The sequence below is a fragment of the Pogona vitticeps genome, chromosome 3 (genome assembly GCF_051106095.1).
Source record: "Pogona vitticeps strain Pit_001003342236 chromosome 3, PviZW2.1, whole genome shotgun sequence".
Taxonomy (NCBI): domain Eukaryota; kingdom Metazoa; phylum Chordata; class Lepidosauria; order Squamata; family Agamidae; genus Pogona; species Pogona vitticeps.
The window spans coordinates 226,262,344-226,288,788 of record NC_135785.1 but is presented as its reverse complement, the minus strand read 5'-3'; the positions used below and the strand labels follow the sequence as shown (position 1 = coordinate 226,288,788).

General features: G+C 38.5%; 1 protein-coding gene across 50 annotated transcripts in view; it reads left to right on the top strand.

Moving 5' to 3' along the window:
* BBX (BBX high mobility group box domain containing) overlaps positions 1–26,445 on the top strand; it is a 164,152-nt gene that overhangs the window by 117,812 nt on the left and 19,895 nt on the right. For 49 of the 50 annotated variants that reach the window (XM_078389891.1, XM_072993916.2, XM_078389906.1 and 46 more), the window contains 4 exons: positions 2,865–3,063; positions 6,320–6,387; positions 8,617–8,697; positions 23,493–23,552. In XM_078389891.1, the coding sequence (XP_078246017.1) occupies positions 2,865–3,063; positions 6,320–6,387; positions 8,617–8,697; positions 23,493–23,552 (408 nt within the window). The remainder of the gene's footprint in view (positions 1–2,864; positions 3,064–6,319; positions 6,388–8,616; positions 8,698–23,492; positions 23,553–26,445) is intronic. The other variant, XM_078389892.1, reaches the window with a different exon arrangement.

Sequence of the window (26,445 nt, the reverse complement as noted above, 5' to 3'; positions counted from 1 at the left end):
ATGTTCTAGTCTAGCTAGGCCCAGTGGTTCTATTCAGGAGATTGCTGATCACCATAATCACCCAATCTCCTGCATAGGACAAAAAACTGATCTCATAGCTGTAAATACTCAACTATCCCACAAAGTGCACCAGAGCATAGTTCTGACTCCTGCCATTTGAAGATGCTGGCCACAGAAACTGGCGAAATGTTAGGAAGAAAAGCCTTAGGAACACAGCCAAACAGCCCGAAAAACCTACAACAACCATAGCCTAGAATGTTCAGCCCAATATTGTCTGTTCCAAGAACATGCATGCAAGTGGTGCCTCGCTTAACGACAATAAACCGTTCCAGGAAAATTGCTAAGAGAAAACATCGTAAAGCGAAAATAAAAACCCCATTGAAACCCATTCAATGCATTCCAATGGGGTAAAAACTCACCGTCCAGCGAAGATCCTCCATACGGTGGCCATTTTCCCTGCCTGTGTAGCGAGGAATCTGTCCCTAAACACAGCAGGGAGCTATTTTAATCACCCGGCGGCCATTTTGAAACAGCTGATCAGCTGTTCAAAAATGTCATTTTGCAAAGCGAAATTCCGCCATTTAGACCATCGTTTTGCGATTGCAATTGCGATTGCAAAAAGATCGTCGTTAAGTGGATTCGTTGTAACGCAGGGCAATCGTAAAGCGAGGCACCACTGTAAACATAAGTTGATTCTGCTCATTGTTTAATAGAGTAACTTCTGTAGCTGGTGATACATCCTTGCCACTGGGTCTTTTTTAAACACACCCTTGTGGTAAAGTGTTCAAGAAAAATACATGGACAAATAGCTAAATTCGGTATTTGCTTTTAGATAAAGAAGATCCATTGAAGTCTGTGGCAGTGATGGTATTTGGGACCAGAACTCAGAATACTGTATTATATTTTTAAAGGAAATTTTTGTATTACTCAGTAATGCTAAGCAGCAATGTTACTGTTATTATCATTTATGCTCCATTTGGGCAGAAATTTTTTTATTGTGTGTTAGCAATGTGCTGTATTATTACAATCAACAGGCCAGAAAAATAAGGAAATGTGCTAAATAAAATTGCTACATCTGTTATGGAGATCAGCCAATTAAATGGACAGCAAATGCATTTCTAATAGTTTTATAGAGAGATCTCCCATACAGCATTTTCACAGAGCATGTATGACCTCTATACAAAAGCAGATTTACACCCATCTACCATCCCTTGTGTATGTTTCAAATACTGAAAACAAAGTAACTTGGAGTCTGTTAGAAGTATGTTTGTACTTACACAGTTTCTAAAGGTGTTTAATACAATTGAGAATGTAATAAAATGTCATAGTTTATACCCTTATTGCAGCCATAAGCAGTGTGGAAAGGTATTCTCCCTACCCTGTTTAACACACACACACACACACACACACACACACACACACACACACACACACACACACACACACACACACACACACACACACACACACACTTCTATATTATCTATTTCCATTATGAAAAAACTGCATTTTAAACAGAAAATAAAGGGAAACGCTAGAAGAAATGACTCTTAAACTAGTCTTCTTAAAAGGCAGCTGCAGAGAATAAAGAATGTAAGAGGGACAGAAAACATTATTTCTGATCTTTTCCGGAAGGATATGTCTTTTCATTTCCCTTTTTGTGAAAAATGCAATATGCTGCAGATTTTAAGTACTGTATGCTTCAAGGAAGAAACTTTTGTTAGTGTCTAATGTAAATAAGCTACCTAAAATAAGAGAACACGCCAATGAGAATGTAAGATAAATTACACAAAAGATATGACAACACAAATCTTTTTGTGTTGTAAATAAGAAATCTTTTTTGATTGTTGGAAATAAGAAATCTTGCAGCTGGATGGATAGCTCATTGAGTTAGGTATCTGGCTACACAACTAAAGGTTGTGAGTTCAGTTCTCCAACAGACCTTGCAAGAAGGGAGCCATCCTGTGTAGCCTTTGACAAGCTACATTATCCCAAGGGTAGTCCCAGAGGAATGGTAAACCAATTCTGACTACTGTATACCTAAAAAACCCTAGAAAGGATTGCCGTAAGTCAGCTGACAGCAAAGTAAGTCAGAATTGACATCAATTAATTATTAAGGAGGTAACATGCATTTTTGAACATACATTCAGTTAACGTAATTTAAATCCATATTCAGACTCAATATACAGTGGTGCCTCGCTTAGCGATGTTAATTCATGCAGAAAAAATTGCTGCTAAGCGATAACATCACTAAGCGAAAATAAAAAGCCCATAGAAACGCATTAAAACATGATTAATGTGTTCCTATGGGCGTAAAACTCACCTTTAAGTGAAGATCCTCCATAGCGCTGCCATTTTCGGTGCCTCTAAAGCGAGGAATCCATGCCTGAAAACAGCAGGTGGCCATTTTGTTTACCCGGTAGCCATTTTGAAACCGCCGATCAGCTGGCCAAAAATGGGGGCTTTGCGATGATCGCTTCCCTGCAATCATTGCAAAGCGAAATTTCCCCATAGGGACCATCGCAAAGCGATCGCAAAAACAGCGTCACTAAACAATTTCATCACTATACGGAGCGATCGCTATGCGAGGCACCACTGTATATGGTCATACTGAATGAGAGCTTTTAGGAGTTGTCTAAAAAAGAACTTTTCCAAGCTCCAATAACATGGTTTAACCAAATTTCAAAAACTGATGCCAGTCTCCTGAATGTTTAGCTGAGAATAAGCTGACTTACATAAAATGAGACATACTTTTAACTGAATGTCTGTACAGTTGCACTATATATATATATATATGGATTTCTAATTGTTTCATACAAAACCTTCTATTGTGCCTTAGTACAAATTACTTTTCCTCTTCATAGTACAAGGATGCATTTATGAAAGCAAACCCTGGGTACAAGTGGTGTCCACCTACAAACAAACCTTTGAAAACCCAGTCATCTACTGTTACTAACCGGAAAAAGCTGTGGGCTTTCCCATCAGAACCTGCAAAAGATTTGCCAGGTCCAAAAAAGTTGTTGAAGACAGAAGAAATGCCTCAGTTGAACTTTGCAATGGCAGGTGAGTTTGAAATGTCTGTTGGTATCAGTTATTCTGTTTCTGGCCTACAGCCAGGGTGCTTCCAAGTGAAATCTTACTTTAAAAAAAAAATACAGTTCATTTTCATTGTTCATGGAATTTTATGATAGGGACAGCTTTATTTTCCATTTGTAGCTCTCCTGGGTTTACCCACCACAATCTCAAATCTTTTTCTTACTGCACTAAATCGTTACGAAGGAAAAGTTGGAATATCTGCCTACCATCCTTTGACAGGCAGCAATAGACAGCATCTGTTTGTAAACGCTAACAGTGAATGAACAGGTGTTAATATCAGAAGATTTATTTTATTTCAGATTGATGAGGCTACACTGCATTTTGCATGAACCAGAAGATATATGTGTCTGCTTTATAATACCAGTGGGTATTAGAGTGGGTTGAATCCCACAGACATTTTGTAAGAGGATGCTTCAGGGTTAGAGTTATTTGGTCTCCTGTATTACCATTTTGTAGAAGTTCGCTTTCTACAAATTTAATGCCTTATGGTGTGTGTTGCTAGTAGAACATTTCTTTGTATCTCATTTTACACATTTTAAAGAGATTATTACAGATTACTTTCCTTAGGTAGTTTATCTAAGGTATAGGAAAAGAGAGAGAGAGAAATTCCCCATATGCAGAAACACATTTTCACATGTGACCTTATTATACTTTATGTCTGTTCATTCCAGCTATAGTTGTAACATTATCCCATTTTGTTATCTTAGAGTACAGCAAGAATGGGCATCTTCCATTGGTATGAGGGATCCCCCCAACATGCCTCTGCTCCTGCATCCACCCACCCCCAAAATATTTTCTTTCATAAAGGCTTTTTGTGCCCTCTAGTGGCCCATTGTACCCCAGTACCCCCCCCTTTTTTTTAATTTGCCAAAAGCCAGGGCTGCTTAATATGTAGCAGGTCTCCTAGAGGATGTAAGAGGACTTTTGGAAGGAAAACAATGTTCTTATAAATGGCAGATGTTGGCAGGTGCTAAGACCGTATTTGCAACCTAGTGGGTTGAAGATGGCTCATGGGCTACACTTGTACTAGTGGATACAATACAAAATACACATATCTGTGTAAAAAATGTAATGTATGTATTGTGTTTTTTCTAGCCATAGACACAACTTTTTGTATGCCTTTTACCACCTGTGATTCTGTGAAATTTATCTGTATTTAGTATGAAAATGGTTTGAATGATACCTTGGAATGAGCTTGCTTTTGTGTCCTTATTAATATTATTTTAAAATACTGTATTGAAATCTATCTAGCCTTATTAGTAGCATCTTTTGGGGGGAATTTATCTAAAGAAACTCATTAATTAAATAAAAATGTCTGGTAACATTTACCATACTCTGTATTTAATAGCCTTGATCTTCAGAGCCAGATCTGTATATATACATGTCAAGTGTATACCTGAAGGACCGCCTCCTTCCATATGAACCTACCTGGCAGTTAAGATCTAGCCAGGGGGCCCTTTTGAAAGAGCCGTCCCTTAAGGAGGTAAGAGGGACAGCTTGTAGACAAAGGGCCTTTTCGGCATCTTCCCCCAGACTATGGAATGCCCTCCCGACTGAAATTCGTCTGGCGCCGACGCTGATGACATTTCGGCACCAGGTCAAAACCTTCCTGTTCCAGAAGGCTTTTAATTGAAATAATATTAGCTGTGGGTCTGATGGCAATTATATATATATATTTTAAATTGTATTTTAAATGTTGTAAGCCACCCAGAGACCTTTGGGTAGTGTGGGCGGCAAATAAATAAATAAATAAATAAATAAATAAATAAATAAATAAATAAATAAATAAATAAATAAATAAATAAATAAATAAATAAATAAAGTGGACCACAAGAGAGAGAGAAAATGTGCATAGTTGAAGTTAGACCCCTGTCAGCAGTGATGGGAGGACAAAAAAGTATATACCTTGGTGTACATAATTCCCTCCCCCACTCCCCAAAATAGTGGGCTTGGAAGGAATCTGCAAATTACAGATGATAGATAAATGCACACATTTGTTCAGTGATCATGTTGGGGTGGGGAGGATAAGAAAACAAAAACAGTAAGAGCAGTTTTTCTTAAATCAGGGCTTTAGGAACTAACTCTTCCAGTGACAGGGATTTTAATTAGGTGAGCTTATTTCCTTTAATTTTTGATGAAAAAATTTAATAGTATTTTAAGTGAGTCTTCAGATTTAACATTTCAGCTGATTTAGTTATATTTTCAATAACTCTGGCTGAAATCCAGTAGTAGGTTGCAACTAAGTTGGCCCCCTGAATTAGTGGAGATTTAGTGAGTCAGCTCCTTTGTACGTTCTATTGATTCAGTGAGCCTACTCGTGTTGCAGTGTACCAATGGATATCAGTGTTTTAGTGGTACTGCTTGTTAGTTTCATCATAAGTTACCGTATTTTTCGCACCATAAGACACACTTTTTCCCCACAAAACGGGGGGTGGAAAGTCTGTGTCTTATGGAGTGAAGAAAACAGATTATATTTTCCTGTTTTCTTCTCCTAAAAATTGGTGCGTCTTATGGAAAGGTGCGTCTTATGGAGCGAAAAATACAGTACTTAAGATCCCAGCACCAGGAGAAAGGCAGCAGGTTAAATAAATGAATTAATACTTTGTGGTATTCTCTTCAGCAAGGTTGTCATTGTATGAGAGAAGAAAATTGAGTTATATTCTTGGTCCTGCTCTTTTCTTCTTTTAACCCACCAGTCATGACTTCCACATTAGGGAGGAAGATTGGAAGAAAGGATTAGAAGTCAATGTGTATGGTTCTAAATCACGGGAACAGAGCAGTGTTTCCACCTCTGCTACATGGCTAAAAGTGATGGGGTTGCAGTGGTAGAGGAAGTGGTACAAACTGAAAGCTGTTATTTTCTTTCATAAAGTGAAAGTCATATAGAAGAAAACACCTGTTTGAGTTTCAAGTCACTGGCATCCCTTTTCTGCAGTATATTATAATATCTATAGACCTGTCTGTATGAATAGCTTTGTGTAATCAGTACAGTATTACAAAGTTTTCCCTCCAGCAATACATTTTTGAGTGTACAGTATATTGTTTTAAGTCTTGTTTTATTTTTCTTCTTGTACAAATTAGCAAGGGAAAAACATAATTATAGACAGTTGTTTTGGGAAAGGATAAATCCATTTTCTTTCATAATATTTCATGAAATACTCTTTTACTTTGAAATCAGCATTTTGAATGAAACCTGTGCATATTCATCTCTCTTTTTTCACAGATCCTACGCAAATGGGAGGCCTCAGTATGTTGCTCTTAGCAGGCGAACATGCCTTGACTGCACAAGAGGTAAACAGTGATCTTTCCTGCTTAATCCTTTCATTAAAGGAAAGAAAGGAAGTTCCAGTGGATAGTGATGTGATAGAATCTTGCGGCTATTTGATAGGTCTTTTATCTGGGTAGCAAATATTATGGCTAAAGCATTCATGGATTGGGGTTCACTTCATCTGATGTATTAATGCTTGAATGACCCTTTTGAAGGTTTTTTTAGTGGCCATTCTTGAAACAAGGGATTTCAGAGAGGAAAAACTCTAGGTTCTTTTAAATGACAGTTCATCAGAATTTCTGTTTGCCACCTGAACTAAGATAATGAGGTTCTATACCACTCAGAGATGTTAATTAGCTTACTGATGTCAAGGATATTTTTTTAAAAAAGCCATAGACCATCTTAAAGATCAATACATTTATTATAGCATATGTTTTCACAGACTAGGATCCACTTTATTAGATACAAGAGAGAGCTTATGCCATAATAATTGTTTTGTCTCTGAAGTTCCACAGGACTCTTCATTGATTTTGCCTATACTGAATTGACAACCCAAATTGTTACATTGCCAGGGGTTTGGTCTTGTTACCGGTGCTGCCCACTGAGCGATGTAATGATTGTGGGTAAATCTGAAATTTAAAGTAATCATCACAGTCTATACCATTTGAATGTAATTTCTATCTAATCATTTTGCTCATAATTTGTACAAACCCACAACTATGCCTGTGTGTGGAGAGAGCACAAGTTGAGCCAGCAGGAGGAAATTCTTCCTATAGCTAATGAGGTAGATCGTTGTCCATGAGAGATTATGCCATGAAAAATGTGTTAGTTATTAAAGTCCTGCAGGTTAGTCCTTAAGGGCCTTTGTATCACTTTTTTTCTATATGCAACCTGAGAGAATTGAGTCTCTAGCCACACAGTGAGTTTATGGCTGAGCTGACTTCATAATTAGGGACTTCTGGCTCAAAGCTCATGATCTTTACATTATAGAAGTTCAGTGTAGTGTAATCATATGCCCAGTTTCTCTTTCCTTGTTTTGTGGAGTTCAGTATGGGACTCCGACCTAATGGCTGTTTACCGTGAAATAAACAAAAAAGTTACAAAGCTGTTTGTTTGATGCACAAAGTAGTATCAACCACGCTTGTGTTTACATGGCATTTGTAACATGGACATTATAAATTACAGTAAAAGGTAAAAGTAGTTTTTGTTAGTAGTGGCAGAGAAGTGCCATAGCTGTGTACTACTGGTGGGTTACTTTTGTGAATCTGGGGACCAGTTTTGCTCCTCCTTGATCTACAAGATGCTGCTACTCTCTCACCTCCTTTGAAAATTGTAAAAAGATGGCTGGAAGAAATGGCAAATTTGCTAAAAATGAAAAAATCTGAAACCTAAGGGAAAGTGTGATGTTGTTGTTGGTCTCTACCAGAGGCAGTGGTAGGCCATATGCACCTGGTGGGAAATGGAAGAATTTGCAGACCTGAATCAAGATTCTAAATGTTTCTGTCACCTGAATTAACTACAGTGCTAGCATAAAGCTCTTTCTTTGACTATTGATGATACGCTGAAATAACAGCATAAATATTTGTAGGCTGACTTACGGTCCAATAGAGAGAAGTGGAATTCAGCCACCGGATTAAGCGTTTGGGTTTTTTGTTTGTTTGTTTGTTTAAATCCGTATACAATTGCAACCTCAGTGCATTAGTTTGCAGTTTTATTTTATTTTATCTTTCTGCTTTTTAATTTTTTTGTCTGCTGTCAGTAAATTTGGGGATAATTGGCATGAGCCAGCCAAGATTAAGAGCTTGTAAATGGTGTATATTTCAGTTGATGAGTTAAGTATGCAAGTTTAAGACATGTATTTCAATGAATGAGTTTCGTATGAAGTTTTATGCTTTTCAGGACAGTGCATTCCAAAGCCTGAGAGCAGCTACTGAGAATGGCTGGAATATTAATATAATTCTGTCAACAAAACAAATCAAAGCTTTTCTTTCCACTACTAGCTATGTGATACTTTCTTTGGTATTGTTTTTATAACATTTCCTTGTTACTGAATTTCGGATACATTTGTGCAATGAAAGTCACATTCATGCTTTTCTTAGTTTATCATTTATTAGTCATTTGGGAAAGCAGCTTTTTCATACTACTTTATGTCCTAATGAGGTACAAGTCCAAGAAGTTTTCTCATGTTTCACAGAAATATAAATGCAGATTTGAATGGTTTGAATAGCTATTTAAAAAATTCTTTGCTTCAGATTTCCTCAAGCCCGTCACAACCAGATGCTCCCACAGATTCACAAGAAAATGATGAATCAGCACTATTTCAGTTTTCAGAGGTATGTCAATTACAACGTTTTAAGGAAAAGAAAAACTATGCAGTGTTTCAGTACAGTCTTCACAACAGAAGTTCCAGATGTTGATTTTATTTTTGAGTGTTGATACAGGTGTTGATTTAAGTAAATAATGTTTTGTGGAGTTGTATGAAGGTCTTTTCTCTCCCCTCCCCCCACTCTCACCTGGTGCACATTCAGCAATCCTCTGACACTCACATCATTCGTTTCATCATGCTTACAACCAGCTTATCTATCTATATACACATCATCCAATAAGTGGAGATTGAAATTGTCACAAAACCATTTACCAATTATATTAATAATAGAGACAGAAAAAACAAGCAATTTAAAACTGTATAGTATTCTCTTACAGTTTGTATAAAAGTCATAATATGAACCAGGAGTTGCAAGGCTCAAATCTACATATAGGCAACACATAAGGATTGATAGTTTTTGGCATCTGCCTCTCGTGTTATAATAAAAAGCTGTTATCAAAGGCTTAGCTGGCTGGTGTTAAGAATGTATCAGGATTCTTAGAAAATAAGCCAGATGGCCTCAACAGTAGTTGTCTGTTGTTGGAATGGGCGGGTGAACAGCCTTTGCTTTCCTATTGTGATAGAACCTGCCCATCTAATAAGTTCCTGTACTGCAGTAATATAGTGGAACCTCTGCTTAAGAACGATTCAACTTAAGAACAGGTCCATTCGCTAAATTTTGCTTCTACTTGAGAACGGAGCTCCAAGATAATAACGGGAAAAAACCTTTCCTGCCCTTTTTTAAATCTTAGGTCATCTTAGTTTTTTTTTAAAAAATATCCCCCTAGTGGTAGAGTACGTATTAACTGGAAATTAATGCTTCAATCTATGAACGCGCCTCTACATAAGAACAAAAAACAACCAGAATGGATTAATTGGTTTTTCAGTGCATTCCTATGGGAAATTTTGCTTCAACTTATGAACGTTTCATCTTTAGAACACCATTCCAATACGGATTAAGTTCTTAAGTAGAGGTTCCACTGTAGTGCTCCTTCAACAATTCCAGAGCCCCTGTGATGCATCCCATAGACAGTAATATATAGCCTCATTCCAGGTACATATTTGGGTTGAAACCATGGCTGTTTTAGTTGCCCAATTTAGTTTGTGTTGTATTTTTTAATTAACATACACAGTTACACTTCATGCTTCAAAGCTTTGTCACAATGTAGCATTGTTCAGAAATGGCACTGTGAGAAATGCATGATTCCAAGTTCTTTGCAGCATCATTCCATCTGACCAAGAGAGAGAAAGAAATTGTTTTTTTTAGTAAAGTTCTTTACCTTTCCAGAACTCCTCCTCCATACCCAGAAAGAAATATTTCTTGCCCTCCTCCTCCTCACAAGGTCTCAAAAATGCTAACAGAACTTTCTAACCCTCTTCAAGTTTAAATGTTAAAAATATGTAGCTCTGGTACATATATCTGAACATTAATATCAAGATGAGGTTACCTCACAAAAACTTCACTATCTCTCAGTGAATCCTAGAGAGAGCATTTTTTCATTTATCACTGGAAACTGCTACACCAGAGATAGCAATGAAAAATGAAACCAGGCTCACATATCACTTCTTTATGCCATGACTGATCATGAATTTATCAGTCTGCAAAAATATGTTGCACACACATCTGCGATTCTCTGTAGGATGTAGTGTCAATACAGCATCTCAAGAACTATATTTCAGTTTCCATGAATCACACAGAATGTTGCACAGATGCAAGAACACTGTTACAAACTCTGCACTCTTGACATTCATAGTAGAGTATTCTCAAGGCACTTGACTAGAAGTCTGCATTTGCAATCCAAGCTCCACATTTGAACATTAGTGTTCTGTACTTAATCGCAGACTGCAAAAAGGGGCTGATTATAATATTGCCAGGTCTGTGTACTCCCAACTCTTTGCTTTTTTAATTATATGTATAAATAATTATTGTGTGAGAACATGGTTACTTTTCACACCCACCCTTGACTATGATTTTACACCCTCTAGGACCAAAAATGAATCTCCGAAACTCACGATTTACCTAGAATGGGTTTAGTAGTTTATGATAGCTCCTTGTGCAGCTTAGAGGGACATACACACTTCCCTCAACAGCCCAGTTATCCAGCTGTGCTGAGGGGAAAGAGCCATTATTCTATCACGGCTGTTAGCACATGGATGGAAAGGATGTTTAGTCTACTTGAGTGTGCACATCCCTGTGTCTGCTTGTGTGCCTTAGAGAGAAAAAGGTTCCTCATTGCCTAGGTAATGCAAGCAGGCAGATATGAGGCACCACTGGTTACTAAGTATTAGGATTAAAGGGTGCTCAATTTTTCCAGAACATGTTAGTGCTGCCTCCCTGCAAATTGTTTCTGAGATGTTTCTCCTTCCATTTCTGGATTTCGCCACAAGTTTCAAAAGAGTCAGGAGAACATCTGCAGGGTGAAGAAATAAATATTTCTCCTGCATCTGCCAGTTTGCTCCCACAAGTCCTTCCCATTACTCAGCATGGCACTACAGTTCTGAGGGGAAACTAGGATTGGGCAACCAATGCTTGCTTAAGGCTTTAGGCTTATTCTGAGTTTACAGCAGCCTTGAAGCAGAGGTGAGCAAAACGTGGCCCTCCAGATGTTGGATCAACCCCAGCAACCCTTACATTGGCTTATGCTGCCTGGGGCTGATGCATCCAACATTTTTTGACCAACAGTTTTTAGAGTGTATGTTTTGATCACTGCTGTCATAAAGACGAATGTAGCAGCAGGAGCTCTCTGCAGGCACTGAATGAATGAAAATGTTAACTGAAATTTCGAATATGGCTACGTTTATTTCATCCTGTAATTGATAAATACAGTTAATTCACCTTTTGAAAGAGTGGAATTACAAATGGTACATTCTGAAAATTACTTTATACCCTCAAGCAAAATTTTACCATCTTCAATATAGTCACTCTCTCTAAAACAGAAAAATGATTTATGAGCTTTGTCAAGGTTAATTAACACAACAAAAATAAGTAGCTGAGCTGCTGGCACATGATTTTGTCTTAGGGCAGGGAGAGCTTATTATTTAGAATACCCTGGCTGGCTGTACAGAATACAGGCTGCTTCTACAAAATACTAGAAAGCAGTATTCTTCAACTTGCTGCCCTTCAGATGTTTTGGAATTCAGCTCCCACTTTCCCTGAACATTGACCATATTGATTAGTGAGAGTTTTAGGCAAAAATATTTGGAGGGCCAAAAAGTAAGGCATGATTTCTCTTTCTAGCTCTGTTTCTCTTTAATTATTTACCGTATTTTTCGCACCATAAGACGCACTTTTTTCCTACAAAACAGGGGGGTGGAAAGTCTGTGCGTCTTATGGAGTGAAGAAAACAGATTATATTTTCCTGTTTTCTTCTCCTAAAAAAATTGGTGTGTCTTATGAAAAGGTGCGTCTTATGGAGTGAAAAATACGGTAATTATAGGCTGTAACCATGATGTGCAGCTCCAGTCATCAATATTTGGGTTTCTTTTAAATTTTATTTTATTCATCACATTTATACCCTGCCCATCTAGTGCCAAGGCACTACTCTGGGTGGCTAACAACATTTAAAAACAAACTCCACCTACCCATCCCCACTCACCAAGGCTTAGTAATATCCAAAAGAACATTAAACCCCAAATATCCAAAGGAAAAAACCTGGGCAGCCAGTCAAAACAGTGATGGTAAAAATGATGATGATGCCACCAGGACAAACAAAAAAATTATTAGAAGTTTCCTCCCCCTCAGATTTCAAGGATCACTGGGGATCTCTTTCAACCTGTGGGAGATTTTGTGAGCCTTGGGATGGGGAAGGAGCATTTAATATCTGAAAAAATCACTACTAGCAGTCCCTGTTTCAGTGGAATAGAGACTGCTAGTAGTGATTTTTCAATATTAAGACTACCCCCCCTCCCGTCCCAAGGGTCCCAAAGGCTTTTCCAGGTTGAACAGAATCTTTAGAGAGCCTCAGAACATGAGGAGGAGATATAGGAAACTTCAAATTAAAGTTTAGTATTCATGACTGGTGATATCGCCATTTACAACCACAACTGATACAGTAAAATTAATAGGTATTTTAGAGTAGCAGATTCAACATAACGAGCCATCAAGAGATGCATAACAAAAGCTGTGAATGTCATTTCTGCAGGGCTGTCTTGCACAAAAGTGGAGGGATACTTTTTTGGACTTCAAATTTTGTGGATAGAGGACTTTTTGTTTTTTATTATATCTACTTCTTTAGGCAATAATGGAAACTGCAATTATCAGCTGATAAGGTAGTATTCCTCATTGCCAACAGAATGGCCCAGTGCTGCTTCATGACCATTTTTTTCTAGTTAGAAAAAGAAGTAAAACTCTCTACCTTCTTCGTGATCTCTGTTAATCACACTCTGGGTGATCCGCACATGTACGGAGGCTCGGCAAAATATTCTAGAGTTTCTGCAATCAGAAAACATGTACAGTATTAGTACAAGCCCCTCCTCCCTAATGTATGTACCTTGGCGCCCTTCAGTGTTTTTTTTTTTTTTTCAACCGCTGCGTCGAGAGCCTCGCTCATAGCTTTTGTGAGTTTTTCTCGGGGGGGAAAAAACCCCATTATTATAATTTTATAATTTTATTACTCTTTCTTTACCTAACTATTTGCTCTAGCCTTTGGGCCGAAGTCCCCCTCCCCAGTTCATGGCCTCTTCAGGCCCATTTAAATGTTGCATAGGTCTGTAATAATAAGATCCTTCTTTCTGATGACCACTCTAACTGCCTTTTTTGTCTTGGAGAAGGTCATTAAACCTCTTCCTGCCCCCACTGCAAACATTTCAGGCGTTGGGTGCGACGCAGTTCCCTTTCCAGGCTTAAACTTAGATTTTGGGAACAATTCCTTCAGCCAGGCAAATCTATGGCACAACCAACATGCAAATCCATGCCTGATTCCTGAGCCATGGACAAGGCCGTTTCCGAAGTGCTAAAGCAACATCCATCGGCAACCCACTCCTGTTCCGAAGAACAAGGTGGCCCTTCGATATCGACTTTGGCCTTATCTCCTGCCACTCAGCCTCACAAGACTAAACATTTGACATTGACTGCCTCAACATCGAAACCTCCAGTCGCCAAACGAAAGGCGTTGACTGACCAGCCTTCAGCGGCTGAACCTCATCCAAATGGCCTTGCAGAGGATACCCGCGCCCATATAAAAGACCCTCCCCATGGATGGTGTCAGCCTTTTCAATGCCAAAACTGATAACATTTTTGAGAATGTACAAAAGAAGTGAACAACTGCCAGGCTCTGGGAAGTTTACCCCTCATACCAACAGCGCACACACTCGTGTCATCCCTGCATCTCCTATCAGAGGTTTCAGCATGAACCTCAGAGGCAAACCACTGCTGCTCGCTGCTATAAACAGCAGTCTTATCACACTAAGACCAGGCAGAAAACTACACTCAGACGCCACGACCGCAAACCTAAGCATCAGGTTTGACATTAAATTGGCCGAGATCTTGCTACTACCTCCCACCACCACCACCCGCCTCCCCCTGCTCTTTTGAGACACTTAACTGAGTGGAAAAACATCACCACAGATGCCTGGGTCCACTCCATTATAGAGCGGGGATACCACATGGAATTCCACCAGCTTCCTCCAGAGTTGCACACCGTGACACCTCCATCGCTAACTCTACAAAGTAAAATGCAATCCTTATTACTGAAAGACACCATAGGATCTGTACCACTGCACCAGAGTCACAGGTTTCTTTCTCTTGTTACTTCACTGTCCCAAAAAAGGACAGCAGCTTCAGCCCAATTTTCAACCTCAAGGGTGTAAATCCGCCCATTAACACCACCAAATTTCACATGGTTACCCTCGAGTCTATTCTTCCACTGCTCCACAAGAAAGACTGATTTGCGGTAATCAACTTACGAGACACCTGCTTCCACATTTCCATCAATCCAGCTCACCGGCCTTATCTGCATTTCCAGCTAGGGGCTTAGGCATAGCAGTTAAAAAGGTTCCTGTCCAGGCTCGCCACAACCTTCAGGTACATATTCTCCAAATGCATGCCCCTCATAACAGCATACTTCTAGCTGCAGGGGATTCAAATCTTCCCATATATCAGCAAATACCTTCTCATAGTTCACTTTCACCAAAAAGCACAGCAAGACAATCCATTTCACTTTAACCCTCATTCAAGATTGCGGCCTTGCAGTAAACCTTTAAAAGTCTACCCTATTATCTACCAGACATATTCATTATATTGGAGCCTAACTGGACCTCCAGCAAAGCTTGAGCATTTCTCCCAGACAACAAATGTCTCAGTTATTTAATCTCTCTGCTCTGCACCTTCACCCCTCATACACTTGTTCCTGCGTTGACCATTCAATCTGTCCTCAGCATGATGGCCTCGATGACTTCTGTAGTTCAGCACACCCTCCTAAAGATGGGATCCCTTCAGGCATGGTTTCTGGCCCTGTTTGACCCACTCTTCGACCTGCCACATGACCTCTTATATATCACTCCAGGATTTGCCTCCCAACTCTCGTGGTGGTTCTCCATAAAAACCTGATAATGGGACGACCTTTCCAGCAGCCCCGTCCACAGATACAATTCAATGTGGATGCGAGCCTTAATGGCTGGGGAGCCCACTTTGGATCTCTCCAGATCTATGCCCACTGGTTACAGAGAAAGAAAATGCTTCACATCAACAAATTAGTACTAGTAGCCCTCATAAAGGACACCAATGAACCCTTTTCTCCACATTGTTCTACATTTTCCTCTACACCTTACAAGCAAGGGACTTTCTCTCTCATCACTGAAAATGTATCTCTTTGTTGTTGTGGCACATCAGCCACCAACCTCTCCAGCCTCAAAATTCCATCCTACTTTCAAGCGTTTTCTTAAAGGACTAATTCACGTATACCCTGATACATGCTGTCCTCCACCTCAGTGGTCATTGACACTATCCTTCAACAACTTACAAGGCCCCTTTTGAGCCCCTGGCACTGATGGACCTCCATCTCCTAACCTTTAAGACAGCATTCCTCATGGCAATCACCTCTGTACAAGAAGCCAGTGAGTTTGCAGCTTTGTGGTCCAACTGCCCATATCTCCAGTACCACCCTGACAAGATTTGACTTTTTGTAGATACTTTGTTCCTTCCCAAGGTTGTCTCCCAGTTCCACCTCTCTCAACCATGAGTTCTTCCATTGTTCTTCCCATCTCCATCCACTCCTCAGGAATGTATCTGTCACACCTTAGATGTAAGACAGGCTCTGGCTTTCTATATAGCCCGCACACAACCATTCCAGCATGCAGCTAGACTTTTTGTCAGCTACCAGCCTACATTAAAAGGTCTCCAAGTCACCTCTCAGCATATATCAAAGTGGGTTGCCTCTGCTATCCAACTTGACTACCAATTTTAATGCCTTCCCGTGCCACATCTCCTTCGCCCACACTCTACCAGGGCATTGGCGGCATCCACAGCTTTTCTATGAGGGATTCTCCTCCATGAGATTTACGCATCTGCCGCATGGTTGCAACCATCCACATTTATTAATCACTATCAGCTTGATGTTCATCAGAACTCTGGTGCAGCTTTTGGAGGTGCTATACTTTCATCTACCTTGCTATGACATCCTCCTCCAGGTAAGACAGCTTGTTAGTCACCCAGAGTGTGATGCACAGAGGACACGAAGAAGAAGTACAGGTTACCTACCTGTAATTGTAGTTCTTTGAGTGGTCCTCTGTGATTCACACATCCCGACCCAACCTCCCCACTGTCACACCCTTACTGCTAAGCGGCAGTTGACTTAACTGAAGGGAGAGCCTTGGTGCCAAGGTACATATATTAGGGGGGAGCAGCTTGTACAATGGTGCCCCGCTTGACGACGATAATGTGCTCCGTTAAAATCGCTGTTAAGCGAAATTGTCATAGAGAGGGGGGGAAACCCATTGAAATGCATCAAAAACCGGTCAGTGCATTCCAATGGGCGAAATACCTGCTCATCCAGCGAAGATCCTCCATAGGGGAAGCCATTTTGCATCGTTGTCTTCTGGAAATAGGTCTGGAAAACAGCGGGGAGTCATTTTGAAAACCCGATTATCAACTGTTTTTAATCTTCGTGAAGCGAAAAATCGGTTCCCAAAGCAGGGAAATGATTGTCATAAAATGAAAAAAAAAACATTGGAATCATAGCGATCGCAAAACCTCATCATCAAGCAATTTCATTGTCTAACATGGTAATCATCAAGCGAGGCACCACTGTACTAATGTATCTTTTCTGATAGCAGAAACTCTAGAGTACTCCAGTTAGGCTCTGTGCATGCGCAGATCACCCAGAGTGTGAATCACAGAGGACCACTCAAAGAACTACAATTACATGTCCATCTCATCCATCATAGTAATCTGTCACCATCACAGAAACCTTCTGCAGTATAATCTAGCTTCAAATAGTTTGATCCAAATATGACTCTGACACATTCCAATATGTAACAGTACAGGTATTTGTAAATAAGACAGTAGAGGTTTCTGTATACCTTTATAGACTGCTTTCCACTCACAGCATTGAAGTCATAGTGGATACAAATAGTTTTATCCTTATAAAGCCTTGCAGAATCATTCAGAAATGACTTTAAAGGTTTCTTACCTCCTTAGAGGGACCAAATTGCAACAAGCCCTGCATGAAATAAATGATACTGCAGAAATAAAATCAGCATTGCTATGGGATGCCCTAAAAGCCTACCTAAGAGGAATTTTTATTATGGAAACCTCTAGAATAAAGAAAGAACGAAATAAGCTCCAAGAACAATTAGAAAGTAAAATAAAAAAATTAACAGAACAACATAAACAACTAGGAACAAAGAATATACTTAATGAATTAACAAAAACTAGAGCAGTTAGAAGCATTGGATATGCAAAGGTTCATACAGCTATGAACTACTTAAAGAGAGAATATTATGAACATGGAAATAAAAACACTAAACTGCTATCACATGCAGTTAAAAAGAGGGCAGCAAAAAGAACAATTGTTTCATTAAAAACGAAGGAAGGAATAACGGTAAATTCGCAGCAACAAATACTCTCTACATTCATGGAATATTATAAAGATTTATATAAATCAGAAGTAACACCGGACATAAATTCTAAAAAATTTATACAAACATTACCAATAAACCAAATTTTAGAGGAACATAAAGACTATTTAAATAGCCCAATAACAAAAACTGAGATAAATTTAGTTATCAGAAAACTTAAGAAAGGAAAAGCACCAGGCTGTGATGGATTCACAGCTGATTTCTATAAAGTATGGGAAGAAGATGTCATAGAACATCTTCTAAAGCTATTTAATTCAATTTTGGGAGGTGACAAAATACCAGAGTCATGGCATACGGCCAGAATAATAACTATATTGAAACCAGAAAAAGACCCAATGTTTCCTTCATCTTACAGACCTATAACACTGCAAAATCAAGATCAAAATTTTTTTTCAACAATATTGGCACAAAGATTAAGTAGTTTTGTAACTAAATATGTTCATACAGACCAATATGGGTTTATGCCAGGAAGACAAATGTGTGATGCTATCCGGAGAGTATTGAATATTATATACACAGCCAATAAAGAAAAAAAGAAGATGGCAGTAATCTCACTGGATGCTCTTAAGGCCTTTGACCGGTTGGAATGGAAATTCATGTTTGATCTGTTGGAAAAAATGAATATGGGTAAAAACTTTATTAAAGTTTTAAAGGAATTATATATAGGAGCAGGTGCTACGGTACTTATTAACGGATTGGAATCTGAAAAATTTACATTATTTAGGGGAACTAGACAAGGCGATCCCTTGTCTCCAATCCTATTTGCATTAATAATAGAACCTCTTGCGACAAAAATAAGAGAAAGTGAAAACATTAGAGGACTGTCCACAAAAAATAGACAACACAAAATAAACTTATATGCAGATGATATGCTTCTTTTTTTGGAGGACCCATTAAAAAGTATAGAACATTTAAAAGAAATATTAGAGGAGTATAGTCAATATACAGGTTTAAAAGTTAATTTCCAAAAATCTAAATTATTATGTTTAAATATCCCTATTAGGGAACAAAATGAAATTAGAGATGCATCTCATTTAGAGTTATGTTATTCAGGTTTTAAATACTTAGGAATATGGGTAACAAAAAATCTTAATCAATTAATCTGCAGAAATTATAAAAATCTATTTAAATTTGCAAAAGAAAAAAATGACAAAATGGTCCAATTTGAACTTATCAATGCTGGGGAGAATTGCTCTGATTAAATCTTATATATTACCAAAATTTCAATTTCTATTCCAAAATATCCCATTACAGCCAGATACAAAAAAAGTAAAACTATGGCAAGGAAAGCTAGAAAATTTTATTGCAGGAAAGGGAAAGAAGATAAGATTTATAAATAGCATCAAATATAGACAGGGTCAAAAGGGGGGATTAGGAATACCACAGCTCCTAAAATACTATGAAGCTTTGCAAATAAACCAAATTATTAAACTTATACAAATTGACGAGACTTGTAAAAATTCAGACTGGGTTAAAATGGAAAGTGAAATGAAAATGGACATAGTAAACAAGTATATTTATACTACAAAAACAATTAGAAAAGGAGAACAAATACAGAACCCATTCATTTCTGAAACATTAAGGATATGGAGAAAACATAGTAAAACATTGGCCCCCCCAGTATCCCCTTTATGTCCCCTCATGGATCACCCAGATTTTAAGTCTAAAGAAAAATATGCACAATTTAAGGAATGGAAGCAAATTGGAATATATAGAATTAATGACTTATTCGAGTCAGGGGAACCACTCACTATCAGACAAATAGAGGAGAAAACAAAGCAAATAAAAAGCAATTGGCTACAAATAAAACAAATAAGAAGTTTCGCTACTCACTTACAACAAAAAACTGGCCTTCTAAGAACATTAACCGAATTCGAACAATATTGCATACAAAAAGATAAAAATAAAAAGAAAGGATTAACCTCACTAATATATAAAAGCATTATTGAAAAAGAATATGGAAAAGGTGGAGGATCTAAAACAGTGTGGGAAACAAATTTAAATATTAATATACCTGAAGAAACTTGGACAGGAATCTGGAAAAAATATCCATATATATATATTTCAGCAAGTGCAAAAGAAACGGTTCTAAAGGTAGTGCACCGATGGCATCTATGCCCTACAAAACTACACAGAATTAATAAAGATATATCTGATAAATGTTGGAGGAACTGCGGGCAAAAGGGAACTCTGGAACATATGTGGATCTCTTGCCCCAAAATAGAAACTTTTTGGCTGGAGGTAATTAAATGGATAGAAACACTGACTAATCAAAAAATAGAGATTAATGAAACATTATTGTTATTTTCATTATTCACGGGGGGAAATGAGAAACTACAATATAAAGAATTAATTGCAAATCTCATAGGCACCTCAAGATCTGAAATAGCTAAAAATTGGAAAAAAGCCCAAGATCTCTCACTGCAAGCATTCACAAGTAAAATATGGCATACATTGTTGATGGAAAAAATGACGAATAAAGTTAGAGTACATAGAGGCGAAATAAGCCATAGTAAATTCACGGAAAACTGGAAGCCATTATTAAAATATGCCGATAAAATGGAGACATGTGGTTTGAAAAGAGACTTAGATTGTTGGTCAATTTTTTTAAAAAAGGTGATGGGGAAAGGTTTATATATGTGATTTGGAGAAAAGTGGGGAATAGTTTTGTATTTAATATTTGTAAAATGTTCGATTGTCTTTTCATTCTTTAGAAATAAATAAATAAATAAATATTTTTTTAAAAAAAACCTCCTTAGAGGGACCAAATTGCAACAAGCCCTGCATGACCTCAGAAAGCCCCTCTAGATGGCACTGTGGAGACCTTGCAGATGTTTCTTTGTTACCATCACTGTTGCAGAGTTTCAGTAATGAGCTCTTTAACTAGGGTTCCGTTAGTCTTGAGATGAATATTCTGCCATTTGTGTTCTAGTTGTCTTCTTGGAGTCAGTGCTTCTGTATACCAAGGAGCCAATTGGGGTGTATAGGGAGAAGATGCCCGCTAGCAGTTGCATCAGTGGACAGGCTATAAGGAACAGTCTTTTCAGGAAATGTGCCCATTGCTGCTCATAATGTGGTCACCAATGTGGTCAGCATTACTGATCTGAAAAAAGAAGTAAAAACAAATTTCAAGGGAAACCTGTCAATACAACGTAAAAATCATTAATCTAATACATTCAGCATTAAAAACATACCTCATTATAAATGTGCCTGTATTTATTTATTTCTCTATCATATTTATATCCTATCTTTCCTTCAGTGAGATCAAGACAGTGTATAAATCTTTCTTCCTCAACCACTTTACCCTCATAGCAACCCTATGAAGTAGGTCAGGTTAAGGAGGTGTAATTCCCAAGGTTACTCATTACATGGCTGTATGTAGTTTGAACACAGAGCTCCCTGGTTCTACTGAAACACTTCAGTCACCGCACTGGCTCTCTCTTAAGGAACACTGCGTGTTCCCTGAGCTTGGAAAGTAACTTTTTAAAAGTAATTTGTAGTGTAACAATTTCCCCTTGCCTTTCTCTCTTTATTACTTACTATGTTAAATTACTTATTAGACAAAACAGGGTCTGCATTTTTCCAAAAAGCTTTCAGAGTTCCTCCAAAAGAATTTTAGTTTCTCTAATTAAAGAAAAAGAAACAATTACATATAAGTGAAACTGCTGATAATTAATTATGTTATAAGGACAGTTAAGGACATTTATTAACAACCTTGTAATCCCAAAATGTAATGCATTACATTGCTTGTAACTCATTATGTCCAAACCAGGGACCCATCAGCAGTGAAGTACCATAGTATCTCAATATATGGCAAGCAGCAGAAACCTTGTATTTGCTGATGAAAACTAGAGAATTCAGAACTATTTTAAAAGAACACTTTTCTGTTGAAAAGATGAGTGCCCAGGGGATCGTCTGTTATACAGCATTCAAGAGATGTATGTTTTATGTCAGAGAATATTTTCATGTGAAGCTGAATTCTTTTTGGAGAATACAGTAATTTATCCTTAGATTAGAGGGATTGAAGAGAGGTGTGACAACACTTAAGTGCAAGAAATGTTTTGACCCTCTTCTCCAGATCTATTCTCTCATGTCAGACCATATATTTACTGCATTACTAAACACAATGACACATCTTTCTTCATCTGAGGTGAGGTGTTTTTATCTGGAATGTGACGGGGCACTTGTTTCTAGAAAGAAATAAACAATCTTCTGTAGAGTACCTGAAATCCCTGCTGCTGGCAACCATGCTACTGTTACTATTGCAGAGATAGCACTACAACATGTTTGGCAAGTCTTCCAGGCCAGAACTCTCCCCTGCCCATCCTCCCTTCCTTTGTTTTGTTGGAGAGTAGTGGGTGTTTTTTTGTTTTTGTTTTGTTTTTACTGTGCTTTAAAAAATTTCATGCTGAGAGACGTATTGCTGCACTTTACAGAAAATAGGCAGTTGGAAGCAGAATTCAGTTTCGAAAAGCACCTGCCCAATGCCTGTAAGCATACAAATATCCAGTAGCACAACAATCTTGTATGATGATGCTCATTGTGCTCCAGCCCAGGATGCATGGGGATAGTTGGCAGTCTTCCCAGATCGCTTTTCAGTTCAGCCTGGGTGTTCCTCATATGCTCTCCTTATCTTCATTTCTTTAACAGTGGGAGCAAATATTGAGTCTTTGTGAAAGGAATGATACCATCATGTGTATGTGTCATTCATAATGGACGGCCTTTAGTCCTAGCACAAAAGTCCTCTATCAGTCATGCACAATTCATTATAGAGCATGACACCCTTCACTGTAGTCCCAGTATATTTATTGTCCCTTTGTTTGTTTCATGATTACTTTTTCTGATTAAAACAAGGGATACAGCTATTGGAGAACCAGTCCTTCTTTTCTTTTGCTGAACCACTACCATCCACCAATGCCTTTTTCCCTATGGCAACCACAGTGAAATCACAGGACATTTAGAGTATGCATGGCAGTAGCAGCATAGGTTATGTCAGAGCCTAGATGCAAGAAGTTTCAATTAATGTTCTTACCCTTAACTAGTAATTTTGGGGGCACAAGAAGAAGGCAACATCAAAAGTAACGTAAGAAAGAGAATCACAATTATTTTGATCACCATAGTGATTTTTTAAAAATTTTGCTGAATTTATTTATAAGAGGTGTTTTCTAGAGGCATTTCGGCAAGAATTTTTCCAGCACAATTCTTTCATAGGCTTTTTGAAAAGTAATAGAAAGTGATAAAAGTAGCACATAGCACAAGTAATGTAACATGACATTTTAAATCATTGCAATAAGTAAAAATAAATTACTCTTTCAAACAGCGACAAAAATCCTATTGCTTAGTGTAGTAAGTTACACCTAGTATGATCATCGAATCAGTTGGGATTTAGAGAGTGAACTCCTCCATAGATTCTTTTGATACAGTGGGCATATTCTTACATTCTGATACAATAGACGTGTTGAATTTATGGAGCCTATGGAGGAATTAAATCACTAAATCTCCACTGATTCAGTGGGCCTACTCTGGGTGATTTGCTTTGTTAAGCAACAGGATTTTGGCCATTGTTAATTGGTCAGATTACTTTTAATAAACATACATGCCATAAAGGCAGCTGACTCTCTACCTTACCTCTTTATAAATAGACTTTCTCTCCAAGTTATTTTAAAATCTGTATCTCTTTCATCACAGTTGGGGAGCCCTGAACATGTGAAACACTGTAAGAAATCAGCACTCTTCCAATTGGCTGAGGTAATGCTCTTTTATTGTATTAAATATTGTATATTTTTGTTATGACTATTTCACATTAAATACAGAGTAAATGAAAGTTGGCACCAGTGATATCATTAGCAACAAAGTGTTGGAATGAGGAGTTGCATACGTAAGCATAGCTGACTGGGTAACTCAGTGAGTTGAAACATGGGAGATGGAGGGGAGAGGTCAGGAGTTTGATTTTCCACCATGCCTTTGTAGGGGAAAAGCCTGTTTGTGTGGTCTTGGGCAAGCTACACAGTCAAGAAGCACCCCTACAAGGGAATGGTATACCTAGAAAATCCTGGAAATAGTGGTCATAAGTATCAAACTCAACTTGACCCCACATAATTATCTCTATTTTATAGATGAAAGTAGAATCATCCCGACATTTGTATATTATGATCTTATTTCCATTTGTTCATAAAAGTGCAAATCCAGAACAAGGTAAATTTGCTTAACAGATGTTTTTACACATGATAGAAAAGACCACATCTGTCGCAGCTTGTTATTGTTATCCTTTATGTATTCTTTCCAAGGGAATTGGGTGAATAGAGGCCTTCTCCATTTTCATTATGTCCAGTTCCTGCCTAGGTATGGTGTTGTTGAATACATCTGGAGTACATAGAATCATAATATAATGGATTTTTGTATCCAAACCCCTGCATAATTACAGAAATCCAAGTCAAAGCATATCTGATGGATGGTTGTCTAACTTTCTCTTGAATGCCTCTACCATTAGAGCTCTCACCTCCTCCCAGGTTAATTGGTTCCATTATTATACTGCTCTAACAGTCGGAACGTGTTTCCTGATATTCAGCTGAAATCTAGTTTCCTGTAACTTGAGCCCATTATTACATGTCCTGCACTCTGGGATGATCAAGAACAGATCATGCCCCTCCTCTGCATTACAGTCTTTCAAGTGTTGAACAGTGGCACAGTGGTTAAACTGCTGTACTGCAGCCAAAACTGTGCTCATGACCTGGGGTTCAATCCCAGGTAGCTGGCTCAAGGTTGATTCAGCCTTCTATCCTCTGAGGCTGGTAAAATGAGTACCCATGGGGGGAGGGAATGTGTAGCCTCCAAACAGTGGACCCTCAACTTACGAAGGTCCCTACTTACAGAAATTTCGAGGTATGAAAAGCTCAGGCCGCAAAATTTTAGTTTGACTTGCGGCCGGAACTTTGAGCTACGAAACACAGGGGGGAAGGGCGGGAAATTCAAAGCAGCCCCCGCTGCCCTCTTGTCTCCTGTCCCCACTGCCCTCTGCCTCCTGTGGACAGGAGGCAGACGGCACCAGGGACAGGAGACAGAGGGCAGCAGGTGCAAGCCGAAAGTCGCTTCGCACTCGCTGCTGGCTTTCGGGGCTTAGAAAACTGCACCCACTGCGCTCTTCTCTCCTGTCTCCAGTACCCTCTGCCTGTCCCCCGGGTGCAGCTTTGGAAACCTGGGATTTTTTTTCCTTTGGCTGGAATGCATTAAATGGTTTTCAGTGCATTCCTGTGGGAAATGGACCCTCAACCTATGGAATTTTCGACCTGTGGCCACCGTTCCAATACAGCACACTTTTTATTAAAAAGTTATCTCCCTTCAGTCCTCTTTTCTCAGTCATCCTTCTTGCCTTCCTTTGAACTTGTTCCAGTGTGTCTATATCCATCTTAACGTGTAGTGACCAGAATGGGACATAGTAATCAAGATGAGATGTAACCAATGTCAAATAGAGGGGAACAAATACGTCATAAGATCTGGAAACTATACTTCTGTTAATGCAGTCTAAAATAGCAATTGCCTTTTCTGCAGCCACTTCACATTGCTGGCTCATATTCAGCTTGTGATATACATCAATTCCAAGATCCCTCTCACTAGTATTACTGAGCTGAGAATCACCCATCTTGTAACAATATGTTTGGAGTTTTTTTACCCCTAGGTGTAGAACTTTAACCTTATGCACATTTAATTTCATTTAGTTGTTTTCTGCCCAATGCACAAGTTATCAAGATATTTTAATGTTGTTTCTGTCTTCTAGCTTATTAGCTACTTTATCCAACTTCACATCATTGCAAATTTGATAAGCATTACCTGCCCCTCCTCATCCAAGTCCTTAGTAAAAATGTTGCAGAGCACTGAGCTCAGCCCTCTGATATCCCACTTGTTAGCTTTTCCCAGTTTGAGAAGGAAACCTTGATAAGCATCTCTGAGTGCTGATTCTATAACCAACTAACTATAGATAGTTGTTCTGTTTAGCCCACACTTACCTTACTAATCAGAATATGTTGGGTCAATTTGTCAGAAGTTTTGCTGAAGTCAAGATATATTATGTCTACAGCAATCCCACCATCTACCAAGGAGGTTACCTGATCAAAAAATGAGATAAGCGTAGTCTGACAGAGTTTGTTCTTGCCAAATTGGTATTTTTACTTTTAGCTTTTACTGTATTGTTTTCAAGGTGCTTGCATAATGATCTCTATAATTTGCTCCAGAATTTTCCCTGGGATTGATATCAGGTTCCTCCTTTTTGAAGATTAGGTATTTAGATTATGTTGAGAAAGTTTTCTACACAGAAACTAGCATCCAGGCACTTTTGTCTAACCACAGTTTTGAGTAAGAGGTTCATACCATAAATAAGGCGTGGACAATTTTGACAGGGCTGGGGGCAAACCTTTCACCTCCATATTCTTCTGTGGGCTTCATCAGGCCCCATAACTGGCAGGAAGTGATAAGAGAGAAGAAAGTATCTAGATACCAGGATCAGTTTTGCATTTTCTTGGTATGGGTTGGAAAAACCTGAGGGGCCTGCTCAGTCCCCTACAGCAAGAACACCTGCTCCTGGGGGTGTCCAGGAGTAGAAATAGCAAATTTCTGTTCTAAAATTTACATTGCTGTCCTATTGGCT